This window comes from Plecotus auritus (genome assembly GCF_963455305.1).
Source record: "Plecotus auritus genome assembly, chromosome: 10".
Taxonomy (NCBI): Eukaryota; Metazoa; Chordata; class Mammalia; order Chiroptera; family Vespertilionidae; genus Plecotus; species Plecotus auritus.
Genome location: NC_137785.1, coordinates 59,178,555 through 59,192,519, shown reverse-complemented (window position 1 = coordinate 59,192,519; position 13,965 = coordinate 59,178,555). Strand labels below are relative to the sequence as shown.

At 61.9% G+C, this 13,965-nt stretch overlaps 1 protein-coding gene across 3 annotated transcripts in view; it reads left to right on the top strand.

Moving 5' to 3' along the window:
* Positions 1-13,965, top strand: part of TENT4B (terminal nucleotidyltransferase 4B) — a 40,035-nt gene that overhangs the window by 20,507 nt on the left and 5,563 nt on the right. For all 3 annotated transcript variants that reach the window (XM_080644915.1, XM_080644916.1, XM_080644914.1), the window contains 9 exons: positions 4,200-4,323; positions 6,113-6,159; positions 7,299-7,419; positions 8,874-8,981; positions 11,032-11,160; positions 11,756-11,969; positions 13,250-13,376; positions 13,470-13,573; positions 13,662-13,849. In XM_080644915.1, coding sequence (XP_080501041.1) covers positions 4,200-4,323; positions 6,113-6,159; positions 7,299-7,419; positions 8,874-8,981; positions 11,032-11,160; positions 11,756-11,969; positions 13,250-13,376; positions 13,470-13,573; positions 13,662-13,849 — 1,162 coding nt within the window. The remainder of the gene's footprint in view (positions 1-4,199; positions 4,324-6,112; positions 6,160-7,298; positions 7,420-8,873; positions 8,982-11,031; positions 11,161-11,755; positions 11,970-13,249; positions 13,377-13,469; positions 13,574-13,661; positions 13,850-13,965) is intronic.

Sequence of the window (13,965 nt, the reverse complement as noted above, 5' to 3'; positions counted from 1 at the left end):
ATTATTATTTTTTTAATACTTTATTGATTTTTTACAGAGAGGAAGGGAGAGGGAAAGAGAGCTAGAAACATTGATGAGAGAGAAACATCGATCAGCTGCCTCCTGCACACCCCCCACTGGGGATGTGCCTGCAACCAAGGTACATGCCCTTGACCGGAATCGAACCCGGGATCCTTGAGTCCGCAGGCCGACGCTCTATCCACTGAGCCAAACAGGTTAGGGCACAAGTGCATTCATTTGCCGCAGCCGTCTGTTCCTTTTGGCAGAGTCATAGGCATAAGTCCATGCAAATCCACCATCTGCACACACTGAGAGAACTTCACTGAGTGGAAAGGCCAAGAGGAAAGGGTATTTGCCCCATGTCTCTATGGCACAGGTTAACAGCCATCTGTATATAAAAAAGCCTACGCGACCTTACGCCCCAACGACTGGACCGACCGGTCGACCGGTCGCTATGACGTGCACTGACCACCAGGGGCAGACACTCAATGTAGGAGCTGCCCCCTGGTGGTGAGTGCGCTCCCACAGCCAGCCTCCCACGGCCGGCCAATCTCCCGCAGTCCCTCCCACCAGCCGGCCGACCTCCCGCGGTCCCTTCCCCCGGTCCCTTCCCCTGTCCCTCCCCCAGGCCAGCAGGCCCTGATCGGCCCCGCCCCAATTAGGACTGGGCGAGACGGCCCCGATTGGCCCTGATGGCTGGCCAGGCCTAGGGACCCCACCCATGCACGAATTCATGCACCAGGCCTCTAGTAATACATAAAGAACGCTAGTGAACCGAAAAGAAAGTAACAAGCACAACGTACAAAATTAGGATGAAAACTTAACCGTTGTCGCCCCAATAAATTTAATAGAAAACATTCACTTTAAAATGGTTCTTAAATTACTTCCCAGTAGGCTGTAAGCTTCAGGTCCGTCCAGTAGCTAATGGGGACTGCCGGCGGGGTGGAGCGCGGAGCCAGGTGTGGGGGCGTGGCTCCGAGCTGCCTGCCGCTCGGTGGAGCCGGGTGACCGACGTGTTTGGTTGCGTGTTGTTCCGTGTGCTTTCCCAAGCAGCTGCACGAGCCCTCCCTCTCGGAGTTTATTCTGTTGTTAATTTTGAAGGGATCTGGGGCCTCGTAAAGTCCGCGGGGTTTGTTTCCGTTCTGTGTCTGGCACCTGCGTTAAGTGAATTCTCTGTGAATCAGCCTGTCTTTGCGTTTTTCACTTAAGCTTTTAAAAATTCCACAGCCAATACCAGCACTTAGCCAAGAGATCTCACAGCACAGGAAGAACCTGCAGGGGTCCTCAGACTGTTTAAACAGGGGGCCAGTTCCCTGTCCCTCAGACTGTGGGAGGGCCGGACTATAGTTTAAAAAAAACTATGAACAAATTCCTATGCGCACTGCGGGCCCGGGACGCGTCGGCTGCTAAGCAGGGCAGGCAGCGGCACCCGGCGGGCCGGATCAGTGTCCTCGGCGGGCCGCCTGTGGCCCGCGGGCCGTAGTTTGAGGACCCCTGGTTAAAGCTTTCTCCGTCCACCCTGTTCCTAGTTCCAGCCTTTCCAGCCTCCGAAGGTGCTAAATGCGAGTCGGGAGTTTGCCTTATCCGACGTGCACAGTTTATTAAGCAGAGTCCCCTCTGACCGCCGGGACTGGCTTCCCCTGGGCGGGTGGTTCTGGGCGCCCCCCCCCCCGCCAGCACGTGGGCGCCGGGGAAGGCACTCGGCGGCCTGTGTCCACGCGTGGGGCCCCGTCTGGTCTTAAGCCCGCCTCTCCCCCAGAGATAAGTCCGGGAAATGGAAGTTCCGGGCAGGACTTTGGTTGAGGACTGTGTGGGTGAAACGGGCACGTGTCACTGTCGGAGCCCCGCACGCAGCAGGCTCCCGTGAATGAGCTGCTCTCGGTGGCGTTGGGCCTCGGGGGTCGGGAAAAGTCTAACCTTGTTTATTTGTGCTTTTCCTATGCACGTATTGAGGGCCTCCCGCTCGGGGACCGCGTTTACTAACTCAGCTCTTACCTGGAGATCGCTGGTCTCCGTCAGGGAATACCGTCAGCTGTTCCCTGAGCTTCCAGCGGTGTCCACGTTTGGCCAGATCTGCGCTGAGAGCTGGGGAGTTCGAGTTCTCCCTGGAAGGGAGAGAATTAATGGCTGGGTGAGAGTCTCTCTTCCCCTTTCCCTCACGGTTGCTTAGAAGTGGTGGCAGGGTTGGGGGGCGAAGTAAGACGTGGGGGGGGGGGGTCGGGAGGAGCGAGCAGGTTCCGTTCTCTCTCATAGCAGGAGGGGGGGAGGGACAGGGAAATCCAGCGAAGACCGACCGTCCTTCCAAACACTGGCCTCGGGGACCGTGGTCCGGAGGGAGGCCCCAGGCGCTGGCCCGTGAAAGGACCTCCGATGTCCGGGAAGGCGGGTCTGAGAGCTGCGCTTCAAAGGGGAAAAGAAGGAAAACTCACCCGGTGGACACATCCTCCGTGCCCCCTGCTGGGCCCCTCCCCCAGGAGGGGACACAGCGTGGCGTTCTCTTCAGCCGCAAACACGGTTGCAGATGCCCACGCCGCTGGCAGAAGTGGGATATGCCGGCTCCTTTCCTTTTCAGTAATGGTACGCCGTCTCCCGTATCTTCGCTCCCTCATTTTTAAATCTGAGATGTAGTGAGAACTTGGGGGGCGAGTACGTGTCTTTTCTTTTTGGCTTTGATGCTCCTGATCGGTGTAGGCAGTTAGCACACGTGCAGACTTCGGCGGGAAGACAGTAGGGCATTGCATTGTGGGAAAACCTGTAACCCTCGGACCCTGGTACCTCGCTCACTGTATGCCCAGGCACACCGTCTCCTGGATGACCGTGTGGGCGTGCGTGTGGGTACACGGGTGAACGAGGGCTGTGCTGGGGCTGGGGCCAGGGCTGAGCCAGGAGAGGGGCGTCTGAGGGGGAGGCCTGTGAGCGGGCCATGGCTGTGACTGACCGCTAGGTGGCAGGGCCAGCCGGGAGCGGCCGGGAGCCCTGGGGAGGTAGGAATCGTACCCGGGAGGTGACGTTTGAGCGCTGAAGGCTCGTGGGAAGGGGCTCCAGGCCCAGGGCCTGCTGGGCAAGGGGGCATGCTGCAGGGGCGTGCGGGCGCGCTGCTCTGGGCTGTGGTGGAGGCCACAGGCAGGCACCCCGAGAGGGAGTTGGCAGGTGCACCGATTGGCACCCACGGAGACCCTGTGGGGGCTGCTCCCGTGGCCTGCGGAGACGGGCTGGGAGCCCTAAGAGGGCAGGGCCTGGTTTGGAAGTGGGTTTGGGGTTTTTTGGAGGGTCGGGGGGAGGGGGAGGATTTGGAGACCCGTTAGCTCCCGAGGCTGAGAGAGGACGAAGCAGGGAAGGCGGCAGTTTCCGTTGGGGAGGCAGTTCTCCGGGAGGGGAGCCCCGGGAGGGAAGGGTGTGGGAGGACGACGTGGACTTTCGATTGGACTCACTGCGTTTGATTGACACCTAGGTAGAGGGGTCACCTGGCAGAGGAAACACGGGAGTGCAGGCATCTGTGTGTATGTGCGTGCCCGTGTGTATGTGTGTGCACGTATGTGCGTGCACGTGTGTGTGTGCGCGCATGTGCGTGCACGTATGCCAGTCTCCTTGTGCACACCCAGCAGAGGGCCTCCTGAAGATGTCACTCGGACGCACGGGGCTCGCTCCGGGCCGGCGCTGTCCCGCACCGTCAGGCCGGCTGCGCCTGAGAAGAGCCGGGCCAGGCCGCACCCCGACCTCAGGCTCTCCCGGAGGAAGTGCCAGCAGATGGAATGTGCTCTCCCAGAAACTCGCTGGCACTCCCACACAGCCCGTCTGCGCGTGCCCAGGAAGGGGGAGCCCGAGGCGAGCAGCGCCCCACGTGCGTCGGGCTGCGGTGACTTCCCGAGCATCCTGTCTGGGGCTCGGGTCCCTCTCTGTCCCGGGTCAGGGCTGCCCGGGCCGACCTCCGGGCTCCCGCAGTGGCCGCTCAGGGTCTCCTGCTGTCAGCATGCCACCCGGCCTCCCTGGACTTGGTGTTTGTGGAATTACTTTGGTATTTTTGATTAAGTTCCATACGTTCCCATTGTAGCTCAGCATGAGCTGCAGCGTTACAATTAAGGTAGCGGTCGAGGCTAAGTCATCAGCGGAGCGCCCAGACTTCATTAGAGGCGGCTGTTTAAGACCGCGGCGCGTCCCGAGGCCGGCCTGCCCGTGTGACCGTCTGCCTTCCTTTCCAGCCTGCACGAGGAGATCAGTGACTTCTACGAGTACATGTCGCCGAGGCCGGAGGAGGAGAAGATGCGGATGGAGGTGGTGAACAGGATCGAGAGCGTCATCAAGGAGCTCTGGCCCAGCGCTGACGTGAGCACCTGCCCGGCCGGGGAGCAGGGGGACACGCGGGCCGGTGGCTCGCCGCGGCCTCTCGGGCACCTGTCCGCGCATCTGCAGAGTCGGGGGCTGACATTTGCAGGCCAAGCGTCCCTTCAGCCTTTAGGGTGGGGCTCCCGAATCATTAGCGCGGAGTCGGCTACTCCAGGCCGGGGCCCTCGGTGCCGGGGGGCCTGGCAGAGCGCGCAGGAGGCGGTGTGAGGAGGGCACGCCGTGCGGTCTGCTGCCCGAGGCGCCGTGTCAGCGCCACGCGGCTCCAACCTCAGGTGGACAGTGTCCTTTAGAGGGAAGGAGGGGGGACAGCTCCTGTCATCTGGAGTGCACGTTCTCAGGCCGATGCTGGCGTCTCCGCCCCGCCCCTGCACGCTGTCCTCTGCTCCGGGCCCCGGGCTCCCCGCACGCACAGCCTCCCCATTGCGCACAGCCGAGCCGGGCTGCCTGTTTGTTGCGGTTTCTGCACGGAGTCAGCTGCACTTTTAGGGCTCCTGTGAGGGTCTGTTGTACGGCTGTGCGCCCTAAGGGCCCGCCCTAGAGCCCGGCACTGTGTCATATACCTTTCTGAGGCTCTGTCCTGGTGGCGCAGGGGCCTTTTTGGTTTCCTTTTCCGGTTGGTGAAGCACGAACACTTCACATGAGGGGCTGTAGGTGGCGGGAGAGGAGAGGACACGCATGCTTTACTGAGAAGCTGCTGCCCGTGGCTTCTCCTGTCAGCCTGAGTCAGCGGCTCTCAGCGGGGGGTGGGGGGATGTGCCCCCCAGGAGGCATTTGGCATTATGGGTGGGAGACAGTTTTCATTCTCGTGACTGTTGAGTGCTCCTGGCAGATGGTGGGCGCAGGCCAGGGTGCTGCTAAACACCCCACAGGGCACAGGGCAGCCCCCCACAACCCAGAATGACCTGCTCCACATGTCAGGATGCTGAGGTCACGACCCTGACCTGAGCTCCGCGTCCTCCTCCTGCGGCAACGCTTCCTCTAATGTTACAGGGCAGGGACCAGTGTTGGGGGGCAGGGACCAGTGTTGGGGGGACAGGGACCAGTGTTACAGGGCAGGGACCAGTGTTGAGGGGCAGGGACCAGTGTTGAGGGACAGGGACCAGTGTTGGGGGGCAGGGACCAGTGTTGGGGGGCAGGGACCAGTGTTACGGGGCAGGGACCAGTGTTTGGGGGGCAGGGACCAGTGTTGAGGGACAGGGACCAGTGTTGGGGGGCAGGGACCAGTGTTGGGGGGCAGGGACCAGTGTTACGGGGCAGGGACCAGTGTTGGGGGGCAGGGACCAGTGTTGGGGGACAGGGACCAGTGTTGAGGGACAGGGACCAGTGTTTGGGGGGCAGGGACCAGTGTTTGGGGGACAGGGACCAGTGTTGAGGGGCAGGGACCAGTGTTGGGGGGCAGGGACCAGTGTTGAGGGGCAGGGACCAGTGTTACGGGGCAGGGACCAGTGTTGAGGGGCAGGGACCAGTGTTGAGGGGCAGGGACCAGTGTTACGGGGCAGGGACCAGTATTGGGGGGCAGGGACCAGTGTTGGGGGGCAGGGGCTATCGGGAGCACGGGTGACCTGCATGTCCCTGCAGTTTCTGTTCTGTCTGAGCCTCTGCGTTGGGTCCTTGAACTGAGTGTGGGTACCTGTGTCGGGACGCCTGCCTGTGCGCCCTGAGAGCCGCTGCACTGCTCGGAGGCGCCAGGAGAGGGCAGCAGACACCAGCCTTTCTCCTGGCTGGTGGCTCTCGGTGACGCGTGGACCTGCTGTTGTTTCCGTTTCAGGTCCAGATATTTGGGAGTTTCAAAACCGGCCTGTATTTACCCACCAGGTGAGCACACGGCGCGTCCGGGACTGTGCCCGTCCTGGGGTGTGTTTGTCCTGCCTGTTGAACGGACGTGTAGAAAGAAAGCGGGTGGTGGAACAGATACTCACATTCCTGGGTTCCTGGTTCCCTCGGGGTCGATGTCACTCCCGCCAGCCCACAGCACAGCAATGGGGCTGTCGCTGGCCCCCCAGACCTCCGCCCGTCCCCTAACCACTCACACGCCAGGGGGGCCTTTGGGTGAAGCACCTGCGTATTCGGGGGGCCGTTTTACTAGGAGCTGCACCCTGACCCAGGGGCTCAGGTGCACATGCCCCAGACACACAACCCGCTGAAGGGGGTGGGTCCTGACCACTCCCTTCCCCCCGCGGCCCCCTGGCCAAGGCCGTAGTGTCCCTCCCTCGGGTTCATGGACACCTGTCCCTGTGTAGGAGCTGGGGTCCCTCACCCTTCCTAACAGTGTAGGTGAGCTTAGGAGTGGCGGTGCGGTCACATCGCTCAGGTTTGAAAGGCACAGAAGTGATCACAGGAGGGGCCGGGACCGGCCTCCGTCCCGGGGAGGGGCCGCTGGGCAGTCCTGGCGCCTCCGTCCGGACGGGACGGTGGGTCCGTGCGTGGGAGAGGGCGAGCGGGCGGTGTTTTCTCCGGTTTACGCGGTGGCGCATCCTGTCTTGCCGCTCGCTAACGCAGTTCTCAGCCGCAGCCAGACTCTCAGTTTCTAGTCCAGGGGTGGGCAAACTTTCTGACTCGAGGGCCACAATGGGTTCTTAAACTGGACCGGAGGGCCGGCACAAAAGCATGGATGGAGTGTTTGTGTGAACTAATATAAATTCAAAGTAAAGGAGCGGAGGGGAGAGCAAGAGAACCGGATAGAACAGCCGGATCTGGCCCGCGGGCCGTAGTTTGCCCAAGGCTGGTCTAGTCCCAGAGCCTCACGAACAGCTCACGTCACCAGTGCTTTTGGGGTTCTGCTGTCACAGTCGCCGTCTCCCGGGGCCTGGCCGTGTGAAAGGACTCAGGAGGCGGCTGTTCAATGCCCCCCCCCAGCCCCCTCCTCGGAGAGTCGCCGCCAGCGCGGGCCGGGGGAGCGGGCGGTGAGGGTCTCCCCGCCGGCGGCCGCACTCAGCCTCGTGCTCTGTGCCCAGTGACATCGACCTCGTGGTGTTCGGCAAGTGGGAGAAGCTGCCCCTCTGGACCCTGGAGGAGGCCCTGCGGAAGCACAAGGTCGCAGACGAGGATTCGGTGAAAGTCCTGGACAAAGCCACCGTGAGTCCCTCGCGTCCCCTCGCCCCTGCCCTCCCGCGCCCGCCTGCCCGGTTAGGGTCCGTCGGGAGAGCCCGGCCCCGGGGCCTTCTCGCCGTCACCGGGCACCGTGCCGGGCGCTCACACCATGCGGGACACGGATGGGCTCCGCTGGCCACGCCTTCCCGTTCAGGGGCTCCCTGGGGTGCCGTACGTGGCCTGCGGGCTCTGTTCGGTGGAGCACAGAGCAACCCAGGCGGCTGCCAGGCATCCTAGTGGCCCAGCCGGGCTGCTCGGCTCCGTGCGGGTCTGCGTCCGCAGCTCGGGCCACATCTGACATTCCGTCGTCGGGCCACGCGTGCGCCAGCCTGGCCTGGCCGTCGGGGAGCTTCCGTGGGAGCCCGGAGCACGCCTGAGTTGATGTGGGGGTCTGCACGCGATGTTCTGGGCACCGCGGCCTGGGCAGCCCGGGAGGCCTGTCGGTGGGCACCCGGGGCTGCGGTGTGCCGCCCACGTTTTCCCACGTGTGGTGCACGCGGAGTTTTTCTTGTTCTTTTAAAGGGTCCCAAACGTCGCGTAGAAATCGTCCTGTCACTTTTTATTTGGGGACGATTCTTGCGTTTTGTCTCCTCTTGCTGGGTTGTGTTAGGGCTCCTTTTTTTAAAAAAAAATATGCATTTTATTGATTTTTTTTTACAGAGAGGAAGGGAGAGGGATAGAGTTAGAAACATCGATGAGAGAGAAACATCGATCAGCTGCCTCCCGCACACTCCCTACTGGGAATGTGCCCGCAACCAAGGTACATGCCCTTGACCGGAATCGAACCTGGGACCCTTCAGTCCACAGGCCGATGCTCCCAGGGGTCCTCAAACTATGGCCCGCGGGCCACATGCGGCCCGCCGAGGACATGTATCCGGCCCGCCGGGTGCCGCTGCCTGTCCTGCTTAGCAGCCGACGCGTCCCGGGCCCGCAGTGCGCATAGGAATTTGTTCATAGTTTTTTTTTTTTAAACTATAGTCCGGCCCCCCAACGGTCTGAGGGTCAGTGAACTGGCCCCCTGTTTAAAAAGTTTGAGGACCCCTGCCACTGAGCCAAACGGTCAGGGTGTGTTTGGGCTCCTTGCAGCGCTGACGGTGATGCAGGGGCCGTGAGTGTGACTCAGTCTCGGAGTCCCCCTCTGACTGCTTGGCCGTCAGCGAGTAGGAAGCTGCTTCTACAGGCGAGGCGTCAGGAGCGTTTCTGTCACTGGTGTCAAAACTCACCCAGAGGAATGACCGGATGCGCGGTGTGAGGGGGAGCGCCAGCTGCGCAGAGGGATGTTTCTGGAAGGCAGGCTGGCTGGCTGGCTGGGGGCGCAGGCCTCAGGACCTCCTGTTGGCACGTCCCGAGAGGGGTGGGGCCTTACGCCCTTCACCCTGCGCCTGATCTTGCCACCGGTCCGGGTAAAGCGTTTTAATGCTCCCTTTCTCCCCGTCCAGGTGCCCATCATTAAGTTAACAGATTCCTTCACGGAAGTGAAGGTGGACATCAGCTTTAACGTGCAGAACGGCGTGCGGGCGGCGGACCTCATCAAGGACTTCACCAAGGTCAGGCTCACACTCGCCGTGAGGCGGCCAGGCCGGGCGTGGCGGGAGGGCTGTCCTGTGCCGAGAGAGGTGCACGCGACCACCGGCGAGCGCTTCTCTCCCGAGCCCCCGAGAATCGGTCACTTACAACGCGGCCTCGAGGGAGAGCCGCAGTGGAGAAAGCTGCTCTGCTCGTGGGAGACGAGGGGGGAGCCACGCTGTGGGCAGGATCTGTCTTTTAAATATATTTTTATTGATTTCAGAGGGGAAAGGAGAGGGAGAGAGAGAGAAACATCCATGAGGAGAGAGAATCATGGATCGGCAGCCTCCTGCACGCCCCGCACTGGGGATCGAGCCCACAACTTGGGCCTGGGCCCTGATCGGGAATCGAACCCGGGACCCTTCAGTCCGCAGGCCGATGCTCTATCCACTGAGCCAATCCGGTCAGGGCTGCTTTATTTTCTTGCAGAGAATCTGCCGGCCTCGTGCTGGCCGCCGCCTCTGTTCCCGGAGCAGAGACGCCGGGCTGCTGTGGCTACGCCCACGTCTCTCCTGACCATGGGCCGTTTTCTTAGCAGCTCCACGGCTTCGCCTCTCCCTGTTTCCTAGGAAAACATGTTAATGTCTTCGTTCTCCTGCACATGCACGGAGCACAGAGAAGCAGAAAGGAATACAGGCCCCAGCCCACACTTGGGGAGGTGCCACTGTGTGTAGGTTTTCTTCTCCCAGAAATGTTTTTAACCGAGTTAATAGGAGTAATAAAAACTTACTGGTGTAGAAGGGTACCTTACACCCTACAGGGTTAGAGCGGCTTTATATCATCAACTTTCTTTTTCTTGTTTATTCTCCTCTTACATTTTTTTTTTAAATGTATTTTATTGATATGTTACAGAGAGGAAGGGAGAGGGATAGAGAGCTAGAAACATCGATGAGAGAGAAACATCGATCAGCTGCCTCCTGCACACCTCCCACTGGGGATGTGCCCGCAACCAAGGTACATGCCCTTGACCGGAATCGAACCCGGGACCCTTCAGTCTGCAGGCCGACGCTCTGTCCGCTGAGCCAAACCGGTTTCGGCTCCTCTTAAATTTTTAACAAAAAGAATGGCACCCTGTACGCTCATTATCTTATACTTAAATTTTTAAAAATTTTGTATTGATTTTCAGAGAGAGAGATTGACTTGTTGTTCCACTTAAATTGCATTCGTTGGTTGATTCTTGTATGTGCCCTGAGCGGGGATTGAACCTGCAACCTTGGCGTATGGGGATGACGCTCTAACCAACTGAGCCACCCGGCCGGGGCCGCATCTTGTCCTTTTTTTGACGTGATATCTTGGAGGTTTTTCCTATCCGCACAGACGGGCTCCCTTCGTTGAAGGAGACTGTCTCTGACTTCGGCCACCATGCCTGAAAGTGACTGCTTTCTGTACGCGTTCCTTCTCCTGCCTGCTTGCTGGCTTGGACACGACTTGCAGAAGTCCGCGCTTCTTTCCTTCTCACGGAAGCGTCGCGTTCTTAGTGCCCGGGAGGAACTGGACGTCCCTAGTAACCCACCTCCGCCGGGGCCGTGCGAACGGCTGGGGCCTGGCTCCTGGGAGCGCTGGGGGAGGCTGTGCCCGAGGGGCGCGGGGCGCACTGCCCGGGCGCCAGCTCAGGTCTCCGTCCTCTGCGCAGGGAAGGCTCGCCTGCCCCGGGGAGCCGCAGGCCGGCCGCTCTGGCCTGGGGGGCCCTGGTCCGCCGGGGGGTGCTGCCCACGAGAAAGGACCCCCGATGCCCCGCTGACGTGGTGCTGCTGTGTGCTGCTGCTCTTACCTGTTTGCACCGGGGCGTGTCGCGGTGGCGGCGGACTGCGCTTCGTCGGACGCGTGTGGTGGCGTTGCCGGCCCGCGGTGCCGTGTGCCGTGGGCGTGTCTGGTGCTCCCCAGTTGCTGTGGCTGCTTTTACAGCTCGCCCTTCAGCTGGGACGTGGAGGGTCTCCACCAGTTGGCAATGGAAGGACCGTTTACCGTAAGGCCAGCTCGCACTTAGGGCGGTCCCCACGGGGGCATCACCGAGCTGTCGCTCTTTTTCAGAAATACCCCGTGCTGCCGTACTTGGTCTTAGTGCTGAAGCAGTTCCTCCTGCAGAGGGACCTGAACGAAGTCTTTACAGGGGGGATCGGCTCCTACAGCCTCTTCCTCATGGCGGTCAGCTTCCTCCAGGTGAGTCGGCGCACAGGCCCACGTGCGTGGCGGGGAGCACCACGGGGAGCCCTGGGAGCAGCTGCCGCTGCCCCGATCACTGGAGACAGACGTTCCCCTTAAACTTGTCCCCTTTTTGCAGTTTAGCAAGTGTTTCAGAATCCCCGGGGAAGAGCATTGTGCTTTTAGCCACGTGTTCTGTTGTTGAGGTTTTTCAAAGCGGGGCGTGGTTTCCGTAGCGGTGACGAGTCGTAGAAATACCACGCACAGCAACGTCCTCTAAGCGGCTGATCTTGTGCGTCCCGCTGGACTGGGCCTGCCGTGGGGCGAGGGGGGCAGGTCCCGCGGCCCTGAGCGGGTTCATGGGGCTCAGTGCTGCTGGCGGCCTGGCCTGCTCGTGACGCAGCGTGGCGTCTCGTCGGCCAGCCCTGCCCCTCCCGGGGCCACCGCCCGTCCCGCCGCCCAGCGGCCCAGTGCTCGCCGGGAGGCGGGGGTTGTGCAGCAGCCGCGAGGCCGGAAGCGGGCAGTGCTGGGGGGGCGTCCGACGTCGTGTGTCCCCCCCGGGGAAGTCAGAGGACGTGCAACGTAACTTCTTTTCTTCTCCTTCTGGTTGTAGTTGCATCCCAGGGAAGATGCTTGCATCCCCAATACAAACTATGGTGTTCTCTTAATAGAGTTTTTTGAATTATATGGACGGCACTTCAATTATTTAAAGACTGGCATCCGGATAAAGGATGGTGGTTCATATGTGGCCAAAGATGAAGTCCAGAAGAACATGCTGGATGGCTACAGGCCGTCGATGCTCTACATCGAGGACCCTTTGCAGCCAGGTAATGAGAGTAGGTGGTGGGGGCGGGCGGAGCAAGGGCGGGGCGTGGCCGCCGTGTGGCGGTGGGCACTGTCTCGACAAGACATTCAGGATCGGCTTCTAACGTGGTCATTCTCTTTGCATCAGAACAGTTCACGAGCAAATACATGGACGTCAACACACACCAGGGAGAACGCATGAGAACACACACACACACACACACACACACACACCAAAACGCGCCGCAGACCCTGGACGCGTGGGGAGTGGGTGTGGCTCTCGGGGGGGCGGGGTCTGGGTCTCCATTCTGACATCCACTTGTCTCCTCTCTCGCTCCTCCTCGCCCCGTCCCGCCTGTTGCCCAGCAGGCTTTCATTTTGTAGTTGAGCTGATGGGTGACGTGGGTGAGCAGCTGTGTGGTTTCAGGTGTGAGCTCTGCCGTCCGTCACTGTCCCCCCAGGGCAGGCTCCTTCCGTCACCGTTTATCCTTTACCCACTTCGGCCTCCTCCTCTCCCTCCCGCCCCCCGGGGTTCAGCACGAGGCCTCTGAGGTCCTCGGGGGGGCGGGGGGGGGCGGTGACCCAGGAACAGATTCCCCAGCGAGGGGTTCGGAGAGGCAGCTGGTCCCCTTTAGCTTCCTCTCCCCGTCAGTCCTGCGTGGTCCGCGCGCTGTCCCAGCGTCGAGCGGCCGGGAGCCCCGAGGCTCTGTGCTCGTCTCCGAGGCTCCTGGGGCGGTGCCTCCTGGCGTGATGGAAGCACGCAGTCCCGCGCTGTCGGCCTCAGCGGCAGGGCGCTCGCCGGTGCTGTGCCCTGTGAACGCTGGCAGGGAGCGGGGGGGGGAGGGAAGCAGAGGGCCGCCGTGGCCTCGGCCTGTGCTGGCTGCCGGGCGTCTCGTGACCGTGACTGGTCCCGTGTGTCTCCTCATCGAGGGGGCGTGTACCGGGACCTGCTCCACATAAAGACCCAGGACCTCAGCCCCATGGCCCTTGCTTCGCGGCACTCCTGGCCGCGTGGGCGCTGTGCATGCGGCTGTGGGAACAGAGACATTCCGCCTGGGTGCGCTCAGGAGAAATGGGTGCGTCCTTGTTTGCAGGACAGCCTGTGGGGTGCCCCTGGCAGGCCAGGCACGTGTGGGCCCGAGCACCCGCTCTAACTGCTTGGTCAGGATGTCCGTGCCGGGAGCCTGGAGTTCGGGGTCACTGCCGGGTCCCAGGGCAGCTCTGCGGGGCCCCGATCGCCCGCGTTGCAGGCCGAGCCCCGAGGAGCGGGGGCCCGGCCCCTCTGACCTGCCCCTCTCCCCAGGCAATGACGTCGGGAGGAGCTCGTACGGGGCCATGCAGGTGAAGCAGGCCTTCGACTACGCCTACGTGGTCCTGAGCCACGCCGTGTCGCCCATCGCCAAGCACTACCCCAACAACGAGACGGAGAGGTAACGCCCCCCCGCCCCCCATCGGCCGGGCGCCCGGGGGGATGTGGGTTCCTGCCTCGGGTTCACGTCTCCTCTCCTTCCTCCCGCTCGCAGCATATTAGGCAGGATCATCAGGGTGACGGACGAGGTCGCCACGTACCGGGACTGGATCTCCAAGCAGTGGGGCCGGCAGAGCAGGCCCGAGCCCTCGTGCAACGGTGAGTTGAGTCCCGCGCCGGCGCCACGCACGGTCCCCACGGCGCGTGGCCACGGGAAGAAACGTTCCCGCTCTGCGCCCTCTTTCAGGAAACGGTGTCACCCTGATGGTGGAGCCCCCGCCGTTGGAGAAATGCACCAGGAGCCTCTCTGGCGAGAACGACGCCCTCGGGAAATGCAGGAGTAAGACCGCTGAGCCGCTCAGTAAACACTCTTCCAACTCCTCCTCGGGCCCCGTGTCCTCCTCGTCCGCCACGCAGTCCAGCTCCAGCGACGTCGTGAGTCCAGGGCGCAGGGCCAGGGAGGGGCAGCGTCGGGGGCGGAGGGGCTCGCTCACTGCGCTGGTACTGGGGAGTCGGAATGACGTTACCGTCGCCTTGAAATGGACAAGCTT